Source organism: Volvox carteri (assembly GCF_000143455.1).
Source record: "Volvox carteri f. nagariensis unplaced genomic scaffold VOLCAscaffold_66, whole genome shotgun sequence".
NCBI lineage: Eukaryota > Viridiplantae > Chlorophyta > Chlorophyceae > Chlamydomonadales > Volvocaceae > Volvox > Volvox carteri.
Window position 1 is genome coordinate 358,238 of NW_003307609.1, and position 20,669 is coordinate 378,906.

General features: G+C 59.6%; 2 protein-coding genes across 2 annotated transcripts in view; one reads left to right on the forward strand and one right to left on the reverse strand.

The window, feature by feature from the left end:
* Positions 1 to 9,954, reverse strand: part of VOLCADRAFT_97946 (uncharacterized protein) — a gene marked incomplete at both ends in the record, with an annotated part of 18,036 nt that extends 8,082 nt beyond the window's left edge. The window contains 12 exons of the mRNA XM_002956876.1: positions 344 to 488; positions 1,370 to 1,404; positions 1,481 to 1,561; positions 1,998 to 2,229; positions 2,509 to 2,684; positions 3,821 to 4,012; positions 4,460 to 4,792; positions 4,934 to 5,292; positions 5,785 to 6,746; positions 6,986 to 7,125; positions 7,383 to 7,645; positions 9,822 to 9,954. Coding sequence (XP_002956922.1) covers positions 344 to 488; positions 1,370 to 1,404; positions 1,481 to 1,561; positions 1,998 to 2,229; positions 2,509 to 2,684; positions 3,821 to 4,012; positions 4,460 to 4,792; positions 4,934 to 5,292; positions 5,785 to 6,746; positions 6,986 to 7,125; positions 7,383 to 7,645; positions 9,822 to 9,954 — 3,051 coding nt within the window. The remainder of the gene's footprint in view (positions 1 to 343; positions 489 to 1,369; positions 1,405 to 1,480; positions 1,562 to 1,997; positions 2,230 to 2,508; positions 2,685 to 3,820; positions 4,013 to 4,459; positions 4,793 to 4,933; positions 5,293 to 5,784; positions 6,747 to 6,985; positions 7,126 to 7,382; positions 7,646 to 9,821) is intronic.
* A 7,398-nt stretch (positions 9,955 to 17,352) lies between these two features.
* VOLCADRAFT_119547 (uncharacterized protein) overlaps positions 17,353 to 20,669 on the forward strand; it is a gene marked incomplete at both ends in the record, with an annotated part of 29,406 nt that continues 26,089 nt past the window's right edge. Inside the window, 6 exons of the mRNA XM_002956843.1 lie at positions 17,353 to 17,641; positions 17,867 to 18,477; positions 18,945 to 19,011; positions 19,252 to 19,384; positions 19,864 to 19,945; positions 20,346 to 20,494. Coding sequence (XP_002956889.1) covers positions 17,353 to 17,641; positions 17,867 to 18,477; positions 18,945 to 19,011; positions 19,252 to 19,384; positions 19,864 to 19,945; positions 20,346 to 20,494 — 1,331 coding nt within the window. The remainder of the gene's footprint in view (positions 17,642 to 17,866; positions 18,478 to 18,944; positions 19,012 to 19,251; positions 19,385 to 19,863; positions 19,946 to 20,345; positions 20,495 to 20,669) is intronic.

Here is a 20,669-nt window from a genome sequence, read left to right on the forward strand (position 1 = left end):
GGGAGGGGGGCGGGGTGGGGCCGGGTGTAAAAAGGGTACTTCTAGGGTATCGCCGTACGCCGTACGGCGGGGGGTGGGGGGAGTAGGTACCTCCGGGGAAAGAAGGTGGGTATAATGAGATGGGTGGAATGGATCAGCATGAGATCGGCACTATAGGCTCTTAGGGGGGTTATTACACACCGACACACACCTCCCTTGCCTGACCCCCAATCCTCCCAGACTTCTCATTGACTCATTCCCCCTACCCTCCCCCCTCGCTCGCCTCCCCCTTCCTCACGCTGCTTCCCCCCCCTTCCCCCACCAGGAAAGCCGTAGACATGTCTCTCGGGGAGCAGAAGCTCACATCCACAAGCAGCTGTAGCACCGACCCGGCGGCGGTCACCAAACCGGGGGGGTTCACCGAACCGGAGCAGCAAGAGGACTCCAGGAGGGGCTCCCAGGCCGCCTCTAAAACCCGCCAGGCGGCAGCGGTGGGGCTTATGTAGGTGCTGGAGGAGGAGGAGGAGGAGGCAGTGGTGGAGGTGGGAGCGGCGGAGGTGGGAGTGGCGGTAGAAATGGACGAGGGCGCGGAGGGGTTGGGTGGGTACAGTTTGCGTGCGGCAATCAGTTGCCGAGTGGCCTGCAGATCAGGTCAGGGTGGTGGTTGGGGGTTAGTGGTTGGGGGTTGGGGGATGGCGAAGGCCTGAGCCGCGATGTGAGCAGACATCGGTAAACGGGGTATTTCTGGTTTCGGGAACGGGTCTCTAATTCTGTCTTCCAGTACAATGTCTGTTACAAGGTCGCGGATGAAAATGCATTTTGTTTGCAATAATCGGGCCGCATAACACCTTTCGTATACGGCGTATGATCCTCTTTCTGCAAGCCGGCCGGCTTCGGGAGCTCTGTTTCTGTTTTCGGGAGTTTTTTCGGTGCGACCCGAAACTCCCGAAGCGTTTGCCGATGTCTGATGATGTGAGAACGGATGAGGACAAGCCGAAACGCCGGGTGCACGAGAATAAAAAACTTTTCATACCGAGCTGTGAGCTCCAAGTAGTCACCAGCGACGTGCAAAATAAAAGCCTTTCTTCTTTAAGATACTGTCGACGCAGCTTACCTGGGCGACTAGAGATAATAGTAGCTAGGGAGGGAATTGAAACGACTGACTTGATGGACCCCAGAAGACTAAGACCCTATCCTAAAGCGAAGGGCAACGCAAAGGGTCGTGCGGGTATCGTAGCGCATGCGATACGACCGCAAGGAGGGTGACCGGCAGAAGAAAACGTTTGTCAGTATGAAAGTAGAAGTGTGTGGGGGGGGGGAGGGGGAAAGACGAACCACACACGATTGAAGCTGCTGCCAGGGCAAGAGAGTAGCAAACGTAAAAACTGACCGAAAGGCGTCCGTGGCGACTGTGACGACTGTGACCTGGGGGAGGGGGGCGTATGTGCGTGTGTGTTGTTGGGTGGGAGTGGGGGGGGGGGGAGTTGGCTCAGGGTTTTACCTTTTGCAACTCTGACGCGGGGCAGCCCCCAGGCACCAGCAGCCGGTCACGAATGTACGGCAGGAAGGAGATTAATGCCACCTGGACACCAACCGCACAGTTTGTTTGTTTGGATGTATGTGTGGGGAGAAGGGGGAGGGAGCGGGAGTAAACGGGGTGTCGCCACGACGGAGGCGGAGAGCACAGGAGGGGGGGAAAGACGAACCACAGGAGGGGTGGGGAAGGGGGGAGGGGGGGGAGAAGGCTGCTGACGTGGCGTTGTGGATTTACATTTTCATGGGAAGCGATGACTATGGAAAGTAACGACCGGAAGAGGGGGAGGAGGAGGGCGAGGAGGAGGGTTGGAAATTCCGTGTCCAACTTGGAATTGCAGATGAACCCGAGACATACATACATACAGACAGACACACATGCACCACACGAGCAGCTGAAGAGAAGCATGACGTCGCATCCTTCCCTCAAAAAACAATACGCGACTGACCAACCAAACAACAAACCAACTAACCAGGAAACGCACCTCAAACGGATTAACAGCTTCCGAAGCTCCGAAACCAGATCCAGCTGCGCCCGCCTCCTCCCCGTCCTCCAACGCTGCTGCGGCCGTACTTTCCAAACCCCCGACCCCCAACAACACAGGACGCTGCTCAGTTGCTGCTTCCATTGCTGTTGCTGCTGCGTGGCCGCCGCTACCGCCCCCGTCGTTGTCCTCGCCTGCCCCCTGGCGCCGTCTCGAGTGCCGAGCTGCCAGCCTGGCCGCACACACAAAAAGCTCCAACAGCACCTGCAGCGACAACAGCTGCGGCTGCTGCTGCTGGTTCCTCTGACGGCTCGGCTGTTGCGAGTCTGCCGCATCAGCAGCAGCAGCAGCACTAGCAACATCCCCCTCCGATTCAGACAGTGACCGGGACCCCCCTGGATATAATGCTACGGGGAGAGGCTGGGACTGGGGCTTGGGGGACTGGGGCTTGGAGGAATGCACCGCAGATTCAGGTGCTGGTAGTGTGTCCGCTGGCGCGGCGCTGCCGTACCGCTGGGTACCCTGTAGCTGCTGCTGCTGTTGCTCCTGTAACTGCCGTCCCCGTGGCCGCTGCATCAGCACCACCGGGCCAGGTCTCAGCTCCTGCTGCTGCTGCTGTTGCTGCTGCTGCTGTTGCTGCACTTGAGTTCCTTCCTCCGCGTTATTGTGGTAGCCTGGGAACTGGTCCTGGGGACCCGTGTGGGGTACGACAGCGGCGCGTGGAGCGGTTGCTGCTGCGGTGGCGATGGCGGCGGCGGCGGCGGTACCACCGGAAACAGATAGCGCCGCCGCAGCTGCCGCCGCCGCCTCATCCCCTCCAACGCCCCGCCAACCCTCCCCTGCATCATTAGCTCCCTTACTAATACCATGATCAGTAGCAGGGCCAAACGACGCAGCAACTAGAGGTTCCTCTCCTGTCCCTACACCAACACAGTGCCCGTCTCCCCCCCCCATACCGCCCCTCCCCGCACATCCGCCGTCGCTGGTCCTGCCATCACTGCAGCTGCCACTGCCGCTCAGATCGACACTTCCATCACTGCTGCCGCCTCCGTCACTGCTACCAGAACTCCTGCCGCTGCTCCTGCCTAGAGATTGTTGTGGTTGTTGTCGGTGCTGGTGGTGCTGGTGGTGCTGGTGGTAGTGGTCCAAATGTGCAGTTACCCAGGCGGCCAGGCGCGCGGCTAGAGGGCTCGGCAGGGGGCGTGTGGAGGTGGAGAGGCCGGCAAGCACGTCCGCAAGGAGCGGCGGCGGCAGCAGGCGAGGCACGGGGCCTCGGGGACAGTCTGGACGATCGACAAAGCGGGGGGAGGTCCCCGGCCGGTCCAACAGCACCTGCGGGGGGCAGGCAGCAGGCTTCCCCCCAATAAGCCTCTCCCTCGCTTGGAGATCCGTGTATTGTCACCACCGCGCACTGCAGACCGCCGGTGCGTTGGCGGGAGAGCCACGGCGCACGGATGAGAAAAACACGGACGCCGAAACAAGGGTCGATCCGGTCTTTCCGCAATTTATTTTCTTTGTCTTGGCGGGCTAGGCAGGTAGTTTTCCGCTATCGTCAGGACTACTACTACTACTAACATCATCGCGACTGGACTTCTTCTTCTTCACAAGCGCCGACTGGTTAGTTATGCCTTCTTTTTACTTCTGGCGCATCAGTATCTTGGCAGTATCAGCTTCACTCGTTCACGTGGTTCGTCTTTTCCCCCTTTCCCCCCCGACACTTCGGAAATATGTTGACACACAAAAACCCATTCTCAGGCCCCATCCACCCTGAGCTGTGTAACCGGGGGCTCGTTCCCCTCCCTGCCCGTTACCGAACCCTTTACCTGTACTACATCCTCTGTCGACGCCAGCGGGCTGCCGTACACCTGGTGCCACCTCAGCAGCGCCGCCAGGTCCTCATCAGGCAGCGCGGCCGCCAGAAGAAGACGGCCGCCGCCGCCGCTACCGCTGCCGCCGCCGTCGTCGCTTTCATCGTCAGTGCCGCTGCCGTCGTCGTCGTACGGCCGCAGGGCGTACTGCGTTCCCCGGGAGCGATCGCACACAGCAAAAAAAAACATCATATCTTGATCTGCAATGCTTAACCAGGCACATGCGAGCTCCATGCGCGGATGCCCAACCAAATGTGAATTTGGGAGGGAAGGAGCCGCATTATGATACGTTTATAGAGATCCTGATTAGGAAAGTAGTGACCTGTTTATGGAATGCAGGTACGGCAGGTATTCTCTTGCACACATGCGACAGCACCGGAATTCGCCCAACTGCACCTCTCTGCCCCAGACGCATAACGGCACAGCATGGCGGCATATGATTCCCATCTTTCCCCTTTAGGGGTTTTTAAGGAGAAGAACCCCTTTTTAAGGCACCGGGCGGCAACGTACAGGTCGGACGGGCGAGGGGAAATCCTTGCCGGGGCCCCCATTTCAATGGCAGGGAAAGGGACGTGTACGGTAGGGGAGACGTACCCGTAGTACGGCAGGCGCGAGGCTACGGACGGGCCTGCCCCTGTGCAGGCCAAGCGCGGTGTAGCCATGGAGCAACGCGACCAGGTTTCGGAGCTTCTGCATCCGATCGCGGACACCGTACGGTTCCTGTCGCGGCGGCGAAGCGCCCGCGGCGTCTTCCAGCGCTGCGCGGGCCTTTCTGTCGACTGCCTCCTCCGCCGGCGCTAATGCTATTGCGCTGCCGCCGTCAGCAGCTTCCGCCGCCGCCGTCAGCAGCCGTCGCTCCACCGCCGCCGCCACCGCGCTGCGCCAAAAGGCAGGCGGCTGTAGCAGCGGCGAAAATCCCTGCAACAACTGCATCGCCCAAATGTGGGATAGGAAGCGGAGCGGTGCGGTGCGGTGCGGAAGGGGCAGAAAAGCCTAAACGTGCTGCGAAGAAGGTTAACAGGTTTGGAAAGAAAGAAAGGCCGAGCCACCTTCACCCGGGGTCCTCACCTCCATCAGCAGCACCAGGGCGGAATCCGGCGGAGCCCGCGTTACGCCGCCGCCCTCAGCCTGCGCCGCTGCCGCCTGTGCCGTCGCACGCCACCACCACCGCAGCCACCACCCCTCCCCGTCCTGCTGCCACCGCACACTCCCAGGTTGCTGCTGCTGGTGGTGCTGCTGCTGGTGCTGCTCAGCAGTCTCCCGCGTTTCCAGCAGCTTCGATGGCTCCACAGGAGTCGTACAGGTGATGGTGTCGGCGGCAGCGTCGGCGGCGATGGCGGCGGGACCGGATATTAACGACGGCGGCAAGGTGGATTGTGAGGAGGAAGAGGCGGCGGACGATGACGACGCGTGCCACCACTCGCCGCCTGGGTACAGCACCCGTAAGGCCCACAAAGCGCGGGACAGTTGCTCCAGGGACGGCAACAGCCGCATCCCGTGGCCAGTAGCATCAGTGGCGGCGGCGGCGGCGGTCCCACCCCGCCCCGCGGCGGTAGCAGTAGCAGTACCCTCCATAAAAGCACGCAGCCAGGGGGTACCGGGAACAATACCAGGACCAGCCGCCACCCCTGCTGCTGCAGCTGCTGTTGTGGCTGTGGTTGTTTCGACCACGGACACCGAGCGCGGCGGCGAAGCGCCGACTCCACCGCCTTGACTCCAGCTGCTACTGCTACTGTTACCGCTACTGCTACAGCTGCGAGTGCCTCCATGGCCTGTGATGGAATAATGAAAATAGCTGTTAGCACTGCTGTCGGGGTCGTCAAGGGGAACAAATGGCTGTTGTTGTTGTTGTTGTTGTTGTTGTTGGAGGTGGTGGTGGTGGGGAGCCAGCGCCTGCGCCAGGGCTGCTGCCAGCTCACACCACGCCGCGGGGCGCAGCAGATCGGGCTGGTCGGAAAGAGTCTCCAGCGGCATGGATTCCGTTCCGCGTGGACTGGATCCAGATCTGGACTTCTCCCCCACTTCTCGCAACCCACGTTCCCTGGAGCCCAACACCCATGCCAGTAACGCCACCGCTGACGAAGGAGGCTGCTGTTGCGGCGCTGCGGCGGCGCCGCCACCGCTGCCGCATGACGCCGCCGCCGTGGCGGCCGCCACGGGCAGGTTTCGGAGCAACAGTCGCTCAAATAGCGCATCCCCGCCGAGCGAACGCAGCGGCGAGCAGGCCGCCGCCGACTCCATCGCCGACGACGACCCGACATAGCGGCGCATCGGTGGCTCCCCACTGCCGCCGGCGCCCGCTTCAACCTGCATCCGCTGATCCGATTTCTTTTGACACAATAACAGCCGACCCAGGTGCAGCGTCAGCTGGAAAGAAGGTTCCTCTGGGCCGCTGGCAGTGGCGCCTCCGCCCTCGCCAAAGTTGTTGTCCCTAGCCGGCCGTGTCAGGACGGATACCCCCTCCAAGTCGGCGGACAGAGCGCGCAGCAAAGCAGCTGCTGCAATGTGAGTAGGACGCCAGCCTGCATCAGCGGCAACACCCAGCACGAGCGCCCACTGGGCTTCCGTCAACAGCGGGTGTGGATCCGCCGCGCCGCTAGTGGCGGCGGCGGCGTCTGCGGTATCAACGGTAAGATCTGATCTGGGTTCCGCGCCGAAACCACATTCAGGGCTTCCGGAGCTCTGTCGCTGTCTCGCCAGTGTTGCTGCCGCATCGCGGTGGCGCGGTGGGGCATCTGCGGCAGCTCGGAGCAGCCGTTCCAACTCACGATGCACGGCGGCTGGTGGGACGGGGGCGACGTGGCTGACGGTCGCTGCGGCCTGCGCACTGCCGGAAGCTGACTCCGACGGCGCTACTGCCGACTGCGACTGATCTGGGTCGCTGCAGACGTTGGAAGGTTGGAAGGAAATGCAGGACTTGCGGCTGGCGACTGGTGTCGGATGTGGCCAGGTCAGTCCAGCGCCGTCGTCCCCTGCGCTCCTTTCCCCTTTTGTCAACGCTACCACGACCTCCCCTTCGTAAGGCCCGGGACCCCCAGCCCGAACCCGCTCGCAAAAGGCCAGGAGCTGTCGGAGCGCCTCCACATCCACATCTACATCCACGTCCACATCCATATCCACCACTCGCCCTGCTCTTGCTGCTGCCGCTGCGACGGGGTAGGGTCCTGGCGGCGCCGAGTGAGACGCCGGCTCATGCGCCAACCGCGAGCCACGGGTCCTGCCTGCAGCCCAGCCTGACGCCGTCCTGCGCTGAGGCTGGGCTGAATGGGGAGAGGGCCGGCGGTGGTGGAAGTGATGCCGCTCTTGCTGCGGGGTGAATGGGGCTGGGGCGTCAATGTCGCCGTCGTCGTCGTTGCAAAGCTCGTCAGCCTGGTGCTTGGGCTGAGGGCCCTGCCGCCGACGTTGCCGCTGGTGCCGTAGTCGTGGGTCCCAACCGGAACCTGAATCCGGTTCGTACACCGCTTGCGCGACGTTGAGGCGACGCCGCTGGCGCCGCAACCCTTCTGACTGGACGTACCACGTCGGCGTTGGCACGGTGCGCGAAGGCCATGCTGCCGGCAGCAGTGGTGGCCGCAGCGCCCCCGGACTGGATGGGCTGTTGACGGGTGCAGCGGGAGGAAGCGCTGCGCTGCGAGGTAGCTGCCTGGGTAAGGTGTGGAGGGCCGAGGACGCGGCAGCGGCGGCGCCAGAGGGCCGACTGTAGGACGGGACTATGGATGTAAGAATCCACCAAGTCGTTGAGCGCTGAGGAGTACTGGCATGCTGTGGGAATTTGAAGGTCTGTGGGGGGGGTGTAGGGGATGCATCCAGGCGGTGTGGAAGGGAAAGTCACGAGGCCGAACGTAACGGAGATACGCAGTTCTCATATGTTCGTGTGTGATGACCCGCGCACCTCTTGATGCAACATGCTTTGCGGCGCCGTCCGATTTAATGGTCAAAGTGCGGCTCCAGCCTCCGGCGCACCGATAAGCCTCGCGCCATCAATTGATTCTACATTTTTTAGTTAGTCTCATGCTGATGATAGGCCTTGCGGAGGAAACATTGCCATTTCAACTAGCAGGAGTCTGCGTCAGGCTTACTTACTTTCGCGAAATAAGCAGGAGGTAAGCCTGTACACTATGATAGTTGGTAACGCCAATACAAACCGATCGCCGCCATGCACGAAGCCATGGAAAGCTGCGCGAGGCCGTACTAACGGTCGCCTCAGCCGTTCCTTTTCAGGTCGAGCTATCCACATCTGGTTCTGCTACCCTCTTGGACACAACGTTATAGAGCTTGCGGCCGACGCGAAATCTGAAATCTTGTTTGCCTGGTTCTTCCTGTGGAGTCCCTAGCTCCTGACAGCTTATCTCTCAGTGGTCTTTTTCAGCTCCATAGCGCGTCTCCAATTAAGCTGATACTGTCATTATTACATTCTTTAAGTACAAGTCTATTGGGCTCCCGCTGCATCAACTGTGCAAGTTTGCTCTTGACAAGCAGTTGACCTGCATTTAACCTTATGTCCTTCCCCTAATGAACCTGTTTGTGAGTTGCTTATGTGACAAAAAAAGGTTCTATCATTGGATTCCCCACATAAATTGTTAAAAGTCCATATTGTTCCGCGTACAGTCCATTGCTTAAACGTCATCGCGTGATCCGTACTCCCTACTAACTTATTGTGGGGAAGGCCATTGCGTCTGCGACCACACTCCCGCGGTACCCAAACCCTTCAAAGACAACTCCGATCAGCCCCAACACACACCGCGGAGCGGTCTCTCCCCCCCCACACATACTTCCCAGGTGGTACCCTGGGTCCTCTCGCTCACCAGCCCCTCCTCCCCTTGGCCCTTGTGACATCTGCTAGGCGTTCTTGCTGCACAGGCCGGTATTTCAGAAAACAATTAAAGTACCTCAGAAGGATGCAGAGGCGCAGCTTGCCCTCCTTTCCCACCACTTGCAGGCCGTTGATAAGCGTGGGTGTAGTGCATTAGCTGGGCATTCCAGTATCCCACCGCAGAGAGCTGTGCTTAACTCGGCTGTAACGACGCCGCTGTGGGAAACTGCACTGCATGCGGCCGGTGACCTGCCATTATTATTTCCGGGTTGCAGTCCAGCCTCGCGACCTGCAGCAACTCCTGCACAATAGCTAGCTTGCGGTCCCGCTCAGGCACTATTTGTTGTCCTGGGTGTTCGCACGACACCCACTCCAGCTGGAGCCCTCCCTCCAGGTGGCCTAGCCAACGTCTCTGTCCGGCTGCCTGGAAGACCTCTCACCACACTGCTGCATGTGTAAGTAGCTTTCCTGGCTGGTAGTCCTCGGGTCCGGAAGCAAAAGACGATCTCTTCTACAACTCTTTCTCATTCTGCTGATCTACTGCGTCATGTCGCCCTAGAGGCTGTAGCCTCTGTCCGGCCTCCTGTAGCAGCTGTATGCCTCGCTGCGCGCTTCCTTGGGTGCCCCGCTCCCCTTGCTGGTGTTCGTCCTGCGACGCCGGGTTCTCCCCTTTCTGCTCCTCACTCACCCACTTGCTGTCTTCACAAGGGTCATCGTTTCACGACAGCCGTTCGTCCAGATCAGCTCCCTCCTCCTCCCGGGTGTCCGTGTGGTAGCCAGTGCTAGATCCTCCGGCTCCTTCTCCCTTCTATCCCTCGCTTGATCGCAGTTAACACTGTAAGCCTGGGCTTCTGGGCTTGGGTCCTCGTTGTGGCTAACCAGGGCGTCCGCCCGTTGGGCCACCCGTACTGCCTCCGTTGCTGGGTGTTTATACCGGCAGCGCTGCCCAACCTGCACCTTAACACAGGGCCCCTTCCCCGCGTAGCTAGTACACAAGTCAGTGCCATTCACATGGCCCCTGTACACGCTCTCCGTAATCTGCTCTTCTCCCAATTCCTGGTATCCCCGCCGACCCAGCTCCTGGTTTAGAGCCACCACTACGCTGGCAGGCGGGCTCAGCCGCGGTCCATCGCGGCCCCTCACCGTGAGGCGTTCCCGGGTTTACTAGGCCCTGGTAGCCCACACCCACCGGGCTACGACTTGCGCTCCTCTGGTCGTGGAAGCCGGGAACCCCCGATTGCCGCCCTTCCCATGCCGTTCTGCTGCCCACACTCATCCTGCGCTCAAAGTCAACCTCCTCCTAAATTCCTTAGTAGGCTGTGAGCCAGCTGCCATGCGCCTCTGGTAACTTCACGGCCGTGCGCGTGAACAGTACCACGGCCGGCCAGGTTCACTCCCGCAACTCCTTGAACATCGGAGGCTGACATCCACAGCCTGGAGGGCCGCCTCTAACCCGAACACCCGGCATTCGCGGGCCTGATGCTGTAGCTTGAACACACTCGTCTCCAGCTCCACGGCACCCAGCTCCACGGCACCAGGTATCCAGCAATTTGCCCCGTGAAGTGCCCTTTGAGAAGCGAGTTTGGCTTTGCCCGATGTACACCCCAACGCGCTGGTGTTGCGGCCCTGCAGAATCACTGCAGCACTCACGCAATTCCTTGGCCATCCCCGGGCCCACCTTAGCCAATGCGTCCTCGAGCACCTCTTCCTCCCGCTCTAGCCTAACACGACTGCGGGTTTACCACCCGCATTGCGTGGTGGCTTTGCGCCATTACTCTAACCTGGACTTCCGGGGCCTCCCACAGCTGGGATGTTGGGACGCGGCCAACGTTCTCGTAATGCAGCGCCTCCGGGGCTGCCATGTTGTTTCCTTACGGCGGCCATGGCCTCTTGGATGCCCTTCTCCCGGACGCCACGGTTCGCCTGAGGCTGCTCTTTCAGGCCAGTGGCTGCTGCCGGATACAGGGCTCCCGCTCTCGCGTTGGCTAGCTGCGTCTCCCGGGCCTAATCCTCAGCCAAGCGTCGGACTGCTGCCGTTTATCCTCCCGTCCTTCCCTGGCTTCCGCACCCCAGGGGTGGCTTCCATGCCTTCCAATCTGTGACTCAGGAAACCGCGCCACCATTCGCTTCTCCTCTTCCACCTGGTCCTCTTAGCCCTGGCTTGGGCTGTCAGGACGACCTTCCGACCCTTGGTACCCGTTGCCCCGATTCCGCCCTCACCGACGTGCCTCCACAACTGCACCTCATCCATTGCTGCTGTCCGAGTTATCTCCCCTTTCTGGCTCCAAGTCCTCCTCGTCCACTTCTGGCCCCATGCACTCCGTCTGGGTGCTCCGCTACACGAGAACAATCCCGCTGGGGTTGGTCCTCCGGGCGGACACAACACAACCTACCAGCCCAAAGCAACTCAGCCTGGGAACTTCACCGCGCGAGAGCATAACCCCTGGGGTTGGCCTTCCGGATACATGCGACCCATCCTCCTGGCCCAAGGCAACTCAGCCTGGGTGCTTCGCCGCGCGAGAGCACACCCCCCGGGGCTGGCCTACCGGATAAACACGACGCAACCTATCGACTCAAGGCAGCTCCGCCTGGGTGTCTCGCTGCCCGAGCGCAAACCCGCTGGTGCTAGCCTTGTGGATAAACCCAACGCAACCTACCGGACCAAGGCCGCTCCGCCTGGGTGCTTCACTGCACAAGAGCAGAACCTGCTGGTGCGGGCCTTGTGGATATGGATAAAACACAACGCAAACTACCGGCCCAAGGCAGGTCCGCCTGGGTGCTTCGCTGTCCGAGAGCAAAACCTGCTGGTGCGGGCCTTGTGGATATGGATAAAACGCAACGCAAACTACCGGCCCAAGGCAGCTCCGCCTGGGTGCTTCGCTGTCCGAGAGCAAAACCCGCTGGTGCTGGCCTTGTGGATAAAACACAACGCAAACTACCGGCCCAAGGCAGCTCCGCCTGGGTGCTTCGCTGTCCGAGAGCAAAACCCGCTGGTGCTGGCCTTGTGGATAAAACACAACGCAACCTACCGGCCCAAGCAGCTCCGCCTCGGTGCTTCGCTGTCCGAGAGCAAAACCTGCTGGTGCTGGCCTTATGGATAAAACACAACGCAAACTACCGGCTCAAGGCAGCTCCGCCTGGGTGCTTCGCTGTCTGAGAGCAAAACCCGCTGGTGCTGGCCTTGTGGATAAAACGCAAGGCAACCTACCAACCCAAAGCAACTCAGCCTGGGTGCTTCGCTGCGCGAGAGCATACCCCCTGGGGCTGGTCTTGCGGATAAACGCAACACAAACTACCGGCCCAAGGCAGCTCCGCCTGGGTGCTTCGCTGTCCGAGAGCAAAAACCTGCTGGCGCGGGCCTTGTGGATAAAACACAACGCAAACTACCGGCCCAAGGTAGTTCAGCCTGGGTGCTTCGCTGTCCGAGAGCAAAACCTTGCGGGTGCTGGCCTTGCGGATAAACGCAACGCAACCTACCGGCCCAAGGCAGCTCCGCCTGGGTGCTTCGCTGTCCGAGAGCAAAACCTGCTGGGCTGGCCTTGCGGATAAACGCAACGCAACCTACCAACCCAAAGCAACTCAGCCCGGGTGCTTCGCCGTGCGAGACCATACCCGCTGGGGCTGGCCTTCCGGATAAACGCGACCCAGTCTACCGGCCTAAGGCAACTCAGCCTGGGTGCTTCGCCGCGCGAGAGCATACCCCCTGGGGCTGGCCTTTCGGATAAACGCGACCCAGTCTAAGGCAACTCAGCCTGGGTGCTTCGCCGCGCGAGAGCGTACCCGCTTGGGCTGGCCTTCCGGATAAACGCGACCCAGTCTACCGGCCTAAGGCAACTCAGCCTGGGTGCTTCGCCGCGCGAGAGCATACCCGCTTGGGCTGGCCTTCCGGATAAACGCGACCCAGTCTACCGGCCTAAGGCAACTCAGCCTGGGTGCTTCGCCGCGCGAGAGCATACCCGCTGGGGCTGGCCTTCCGGACAAACGCGACCCAGTCTACCGGCCCAAGGCAACTCAGCCTGGGTGCTTCGCCGCGCGAGAGCATACCCGCTGGGGCTGGCCTTCCGGATAAACGCGACCCAGTCTACCGGCCCAAGGCAACTCAGCCTGGGTGCTTCGCCGCGCGAGAGCATACCCGCTGGGGCTGGCCTTCCGGATAAACGCGACCCAGTCTACCGGCCCAAGGCAACTCAGCCTGGGTGCTTCGCCGCGCGAGAGCATACCCGCTGGGGCTGGCCTTCCGGATAAACTCTTCCTATGCTACTGGCCTAAGGCAACCCAGTCCTGGTGCTGGCCTTCCAGCTAAAAGCATCTAAGCCTACGGCCCAAGGCCACTCAGCCTGGGTGCTTCACCGCGCACCCCCTGGGGCTGGCCTTTCGGATCAGCACAACGCAACGCGGGCGTTTCTCTCCCTGAGAGCATCACCCGGGTAAAGCCTACCGGCCGTGGGCACTCGTTATTGCGCAGGCTTCCTGAGTCTAGTTGCTACCCTTTGCGGGGCGTAGCTCCCCGATGAGCGCAAGGCGGTCCGGGCGCTTCGGTGGGCTCCAGCTGGGCACCTGGCAGTAACCCGTGGTGATAATAAACCACGTTGAGCTCAACCTCAAAGCAATGACCTCTCCGCCGCGGCGCCGTTCCCTCCTAGCCGGATCACCCCATTCCCCAGCAAAATATGCGTAGCTGCCAAGCCTTTGCGGCCGGTTCCGGGACACCCCTTTCCCTCTTACACGCAACCGGGTAGGCCTAGTTGCAGCTGGCTGCGCCTGCTTTCAGACAACGCGGGATAAGGAGCGCAGTCCGGTGATAATCACCACGTCCCCTTCTGGGTGTTTCCGTCGCGTGCCATTCTTATCGCCTTCGTCATAGCCATTACTTCGTTCTCCTCCGGACCTTCTCCGACTCCGCCGCGCACTTCATCCCGCTCGGCCATCTCTTCGCTGTTACTGACGCCCGATGTGCCAGTAACGCTGTGTTCTCTGATTTCCTTCCTTATTAAACTGGGTCCATATGTATTGTATATTGTTATTTTTGACGTCCCTATTCCCCAACAAACGACGTTCTGACTTGCACATGCTTGCACGGTTGGCTGGCGAACTTGCGTTGTCTGGATTTAGCGCTTTGTTCTCAGCTAATCTTTGTAACGAACTACAGTATCAGTCCCTGTCCTCTGGCCAACCTTGCATGTTGATTAAGTGCTCGTCCTGTAGTGCAGTACGGCAAGTGCGGCGCAGGAAGGCGCAGACCAGAACTGGCCAGAGGACAGGGACTGATACTGTAGTTCGTTACAAAGATTAGCTGAGAACAAAGCGCTAAATCCAGACAACGCAAGTTCGCCAGCCAACCGTGCAAGCAAGTGCAAGTCAGAACCCCGCCCACCCGCCCGTCGATGTGGTGGGGAGAGGGGAGGAGGACGAGCCACGAAGTGAGCACCAGGGCTAAGAGGGGCGGCACCAGCAGGAGGCGGAGGCTAGGATTTGGGACCGGAGCCGCGAGGGACACGAGTGGGCCGAGAGGCGTCGGTATAACGCTCCAGGACTTGAGTGCTGCGTATCTGGGAGAACGCATGGAGCTCCGCGCGGGATGCGCCAGCGGCCTGCGTGGCCTGGATAGTACCACGACGAAACCCATGAGGAGTTTGCCCGACGTAGACACCAGCCTCCTCCAGGTGTTTGCCCACTCGCATGGCTAACGTGCTGCTGGAAAATGGACGCTCCACGAAGCGTTGGTGACCACGGTCAGTGGGACGGAAGAGGTAGTCGGAGATTGCAGACCCTGGGGGGGCGTCGGGGGCATGGCACAGCTGCCAATAGAGGGCGAGGGTGCGGATGAAGCAATGTCGCGGAGAAGGGTCGGGGCGCAGTTCCAAGGGGGGGGCTCGACGCCCCTTGGATGTTTTGGTCCCGAGTTGTTCGATCCGTAAGGAAAGCGAGGGGTAGGCACCAAACGGGTCCGGCAGAGGTAGGGGAAATCCACGGAAGGGACCCCCACCACGCGGGTCACGGAAGTCACGAAGCCGCAGTTTGCCGGTGTCGTGGCCGCGGTAGCTGGTGTGCCACATGAATTGGCAGCACAACAGGTCGCGTAGTAGCAGCAGCCGGGTCAGGGAGGTGGTGGAAGCCTGGAATCCGGACCAGAGGTGGTCCATGAGGGTGGTGAAGTCGCTAGGGCTGAGTGGTACGGCGGCTTGCTCCTCATAGCCACGGTCGGCGGCGAGACGACTATAGCCAGTCTTGTAGGAGGACAAGGCGCTGGAGCAGCAGGGGTTGCCGATGCCGGTTTCACGGTCGTAAGTGCTGCCACGGCCCAAGCGGTTAAACAGCCCGGAGAGTAGACCCAGATGATTGTTGACGGTGTTGGGGCTCGGGTCGTCCACACGGCGGTTGGGGAGCCAGTGCGCCTCCAGGTAGACGAGTAGGTCGTCATCGGTGCAGGATAGCAGGGTACGGCCATGGGGCAGGGAGGCCAGCCAGGCAGAGAGGTCCCGACCGGCAGCTTCCTGACGGGCAATGGTTTCGCGGGCCAGCGAGTTGTCGCAGACGGTGGCGGCCTTCGCGAGGGCGACGGTATAAAGCTGATGGCTGGAAGGTGGGTCCAGTACGGCAGAGGGTATGGAAGTGGGGCGGACGCGTGCGGCCAAGATTTGGGGCAGAGTAGGCTCTGGCAGTGCCTGGAGGGCAGAAGAAGGTAGGAGAGGTAAGCGAGACGGAAAGATGAGGCGCGGGGGCAAGCCTACCGGGGGGGCAGCATCAGAGAGGCCGGGGGCGAGAGACAAGTCCAGAGCGGGCATCGGGCCCACAGAAAGGGCGGAGGGGTTGGGCCCCCGAGGGGCAGGAACGGACGGAAGTAAGGTAGTTGACGAGCCAAGGAGGGGCGCCCCAAGTAGGGCCGGGGGAGGCAAGGAAAGCCTACCCGGCACCGGACAGGCAAGGGGCGAGTCCTGCAGTAAGGTAGGCAACCGTAAGAGAGGGCCGGAGAAATGGATGCGCAGAGAGAGGGGGCGCGCACCGGGTAGGCAGAAGACACAGTCGGATGAGGAGGAGTCGCATAGACGAGGCGCAACAACGGCGAAGGAGGTCGCCGCTTCTGTGGAGAAGCAGAGGCTGGGTGGAGGCGAAGGTGAATGGCAAAGTAGCGACGAGCGAAGTTACCTGTGGCACGAGCCGAACTAGAGGCAACGCGGCGGAGTCTTGGGAACGAGGTAGTAAATATGAATGGTAGGTAAGAGAGTCGGCGTGAGGCTGGAGGCTTACGTTTTCTGTTGACGAGGACTGCATTAGGTTATTTCGTACTCTCTACTCGATTGCCGTGCGAGCGGCCCACCCGCCCTCCCACTAACAGCCAAATGGCTGATCGGAGTTGTCTTTGAAGGGTTTGGGTACCGCGGGAGTGTGGTCGCAGACGCAATGGCCTTCCCCACAATAAGTTAGTAGGGAGTACGGATCACGCGATGACGTTTAAGCAATGAATGCCCACTCTACCCCAATTCATGTTTCTATTGTGTCATTTGGAGGCATTTACCCGATTATACGAATACAAATGGACCAAACCATTTTTTATTTTCCACAACACAGAATGAAAACAAGCCAGCGACGAATCACAGTTTGAGTCTGCCATTATGTGCTGGGCGATATGTTGGGAGTGGGATGCGCCAAGAGAGCCCATGACTTTTCCGCCAGGGGTGTCGATGCAGTGGTTTGGTATCCCTGGGACGAGCCCTGTGCTTGTGCGGTCTTGGTCAGGCGGCTGGCTACCCGTGGACGGCCGTCCAGGAGCAGCTTCGAGTGCCGGGTAAATACATGCGCCGGTGTACTTAGAAATCAGCCGCTTTCACACACTGGCCGGGCCACTTAGCCCCCGGCTGACACGGCGCTACACCACCCGTAACAGAAGGACAGCAACGGCAGCTAACGGCAAACAGTGCTACAAGTCCACCGTTGAATAGGTGGAACTCCAGCTGCCTGGGAGCAATGGATGTCTGCATCCCTGCGACAGTGGAGGTGGCAATAAGAAGAACGAGTGCGGCAGCAACAGCAGCAGCGGACAAAAGCGGACGCCGAGCATTTGCGCCGGAACGCTTGCCAGGTATGAGATCGGGATTCTAATTTCTACGTTACGGTAGCATGGTTTATCTGGTTAGGTATTCAGGTTATAGACAAAGATTATGTGCATGGGCGACTTATCGCGTGGCATCGCAACTCGCTTGTACGCCGCCCGCCTTTTCAGGCTCTAGCTGAAGGATCAACGTCCATAGCAAATGAAGTTTCCGTGAGCCTAAAACTATTTATTGTGAAAAATTTGGACAATTGAGCGTCGAGTGGACCCCTTTGAAGCCTGCCGACGAGCTGTCGCGTAGTTCTTAGCCGTACGCTCCCCAAAGAAGGTTACAAGCTGATAGAGAAGCAGTACAATTAAGCGATATTTGGGTTACTAAACAGTGATACAATCCTAATATATTTTCGTTACTGGGTCAAACGACTAGCGTTTGGAAACCTCCCGCAAGGTCTTTTATGTGTAGGCAGCACGCATCATAAATCAAATGGATGCTGGCATGGCATTCTGCGATGTAAATGAACGATGAACCTACCTCCACTTGCTCAATGCACATGCATGGACAACCGGTAACTCATAGGGAACGGCTCCAGCAGCCCTAAAAGCATATTTTCGTCATAAATAAGAATGAGTAATAACAATCCTGCTTTGGTGAATGGCATAAGCCGTCAGGGCTCACTGGCGGACCGGGGACCCTTTCGACCAGCAGTGCTGCAGCGCAACCAGTCCGCATCGGGCGCGGTAAGACATTCTATTCTCTATTTTACCAAATTTATTGAACGTACTATCGCCTACTCGTCTCACACCCTGCGGGTGCCATGTCCCGCCTCTCCATCCACATCACGGCAGTCCAACGGCAGCGTTCGGCAGGACCCGACGCTGGATGCCTTGCTCATCGATGCGGCACCACCACCAGGTATGTTATTGATGGGTGACGTCAGGTGCGTCACCACTCCCGCTTTCCCGCGCCCAAGCCACCATCACCCCCTCCACCCCAACCCAAAACAAGTGGCCCCGTCACCACCTCATAGCAGCGCCATAGCTCGCACGGTGCTTTCCACCCAACGCCCTTCATGCCCCCCTCCACAACCTTTCGCACGCGCTTTCCGCGCCCTTTGGACCCCTTCCTTACCGCATCCAGCAGGTTACGGTGCTGGTAGCGGCACTGACTGCAACGCAGCAGCGCCAGTGGCGTTCCCAGGCGCCGTCGACTCTCCCAAATTGGAGGATGCCGTAAGACAGCCAGAGGACGCCTCCGATGTGGTCTCAGCCGCCACCACAGATCCGTCCAGGTCCCCCCTTCCGGTAGCTCCAGCAGCTAGCAGAACCGCGTCCCGGCCGTCCAGCGCTGACCCTCCTGCCACTGCAGCCGCTACCGCTGTCACTGCCCCCCCCAGCCGGCTCACGAACGGCCCTTCGCCATCACGGTCCTCCCTGGCGGCAGCGCCACCGCCAGGGTCGCCGCAGCGCTCTGTCGTACTGGTGCCGCCTCCGCCTCCGCCAGCTGGTGAAGGAAGGAGCTCGGCGGCTGGTGCCGTGAGTGGTGGCGGTGGCGGTGGCGGCGGCAGTCCACCTTCCACCGCTGGCTCTGGCGTGACGGCTAAACTGACGACATCACGGTCTCTGTCACGTGCTCACTCACGCCGGCCGCCGTCGCGGTCGCACTCGCGCGCGGCCAGTCCGTTAAAGATTGGCGCCGCGGCTGCTGCTGCTGCTGCTGCTGCTGGTGGGGGTGCTACGTCAGACACGCAGGTGTGTGGTGGTGGGTAATGGGGCAGCGGTGCGCGTGTGTGTGTATTTTTGTGCTTGAGAGTGTGTATCAGATGCAGAAATTAAATATGTAGCGCCGACGTCATCGTCGTCGTCGTCATTGTCCAGGTGCTGCCGTCGTTGGCGAGGGAGGGAAATAAAGGGCCTCCCGGCCACATACTGCAGTGGCGGCCTGAGACCCTCCTCGTCATCCGTTGTCGCGTTCGCCCTCCTCCTTCTGACGTCAGAATGACTCTGTGGCACGAGACGGGGCTGATGTTGTTGTTGTTGTTGTTGATGTTGATGTTATTGATGCTATTTTGCGGGTAGAGATGCCGTATTGTGGACACGTAGAAAGGGTGTGTATGTGTCCGCTTTTCTCTGCTTCCCTAACTTTTCCCTCCCTCCTCCCTTCCTCTTTCCCCCCCCCCAACAAACACACCCACCCTCCTTGGCCGGGCCTACCCCAGGTGATGTCTTTCAGTCGCAAGGAGGTTTCAATTCGTGAGGAAATGGAGAACAGGGCGCAAGCAGTGGGTGAGATGGGAAGGAGAGGCGAGGGGTTAGGGCTCCAGTCTCCTATTCACCTTCGCACTCCCAAAGAAAACACACATATGGCGCATATGGCGCATCCGATTTTGTGCCATGTTGTTCTCCTTGTCCCTGTCTCTCTGTCTCTGTGTCTCCATGTCTCAATGTATGTATGTCTCTCCCAACTGCCCGCCCAGACAGTTGATTACTGGCTAACCGAAACTCAACTGCCAAACCGACTCGCAGGTTTGCTCTCCCCTGACACGCGTTACTGGATCCATGTAGACAAGTACGGCAATCTGTTGGCCCCCGGCCAAGAGGCGGTCCTGGAGCAGGAAGAAAATGGCGGGGATGTACGGCAGGATAGCTGGGGAGCCATGTGGGTAAAAGCACACGCGTCGGGGAGGACGGATTGGGACCGGGGGGGGGGAGGGGGGAAAATGTGTGTATGTGTGTGTATTGTTTACGAGTGATGCCTCCTTGAAGGCATCAAGCGCATCTCATCATCAAAACTGCACTTAAAAACCACGAAGACGGAAACACACTTTATGTGGGTATGTATGTATAGGTTTAGATTTAGGTGCAGGTGCAGGTGCAGGGTGATGACGGACGCCAAAATTGCCGTATTTTGCGCGTTTTTCATTAGCATCATCGTAGACGATTGCATGCAGGCAGGTCATTTATTCTGCTTCCTTTTCACTGCAACCAGCTCCTCCTTTGATATGCAAAATTTCTTATGCTTTCCCTCTCCTTCCACCCCGCCCACACTCACTCCCCCCATTTCAACCCCCAACCCCTCCATTCCCCCCCCACACCCCACACCCCACACACATCACCACCATCTGCACCAACCCGCAGTATCCAGTCGTGCAGGCAGTACATTTGGCAACTAATGACCGATCCAGAATCCTCCGGGGCGGCATACGCCGTGTCAATGCTGGTGAGGTGCAGGGACCGGGGGTGGGAAGAGGGAATCGGGATGTTGTTGATGAAGGTATGGGAGACGGGTGGTGCAGGGGCGCAATCTTATAATCGCCGAGTAACTTCAATAACAAAGATTGGAGCCCTAAGTAAGGCGGTTTGGCCTGCCATCATGGGGTTTTACCTAAACCCCTGCCTCGCCCTCTTCCCTCTTCCGAACGTATTCCCCCCTTGCCCTCGCGTCCCCGGCTGTTCTTTCCTATACACTAAAACTTCCATACATATCCCGATATTTACTCCTGACATGTAACCCCCACCCCCACCCCCACCGCTACCCCCACCCCCACCGCTACCGCTAAACACACCACCACCACCACACACCAACACCAACACCTGGGGTTGGTTGAGTGTACATACAGATCGTGGTGGTCATCATTCTGTCTACCGTGTGTTTCTGTTTGGACACCGTTCCGCAATACTCCAAGGAACGGGGTCCCGCGGCGCACAAGGCCTTCATCATTATTGAAGCCGTGACGGTGCAGATCTTCGCAGCAGACTACTTGCTCAGGTACGCGTGTGTGTGTAAGTGTGTGTGTGCGCGCATGTTGTATGTACGTGTATATGTATGTATGTATGTATGTATGTATGTATGTATGTATGTATGTATGTATGTATGTATGTATGTATGTATGTATGTATGTATGTATGTATGTATGTATGTATGTATGTATGTATGTATGTAT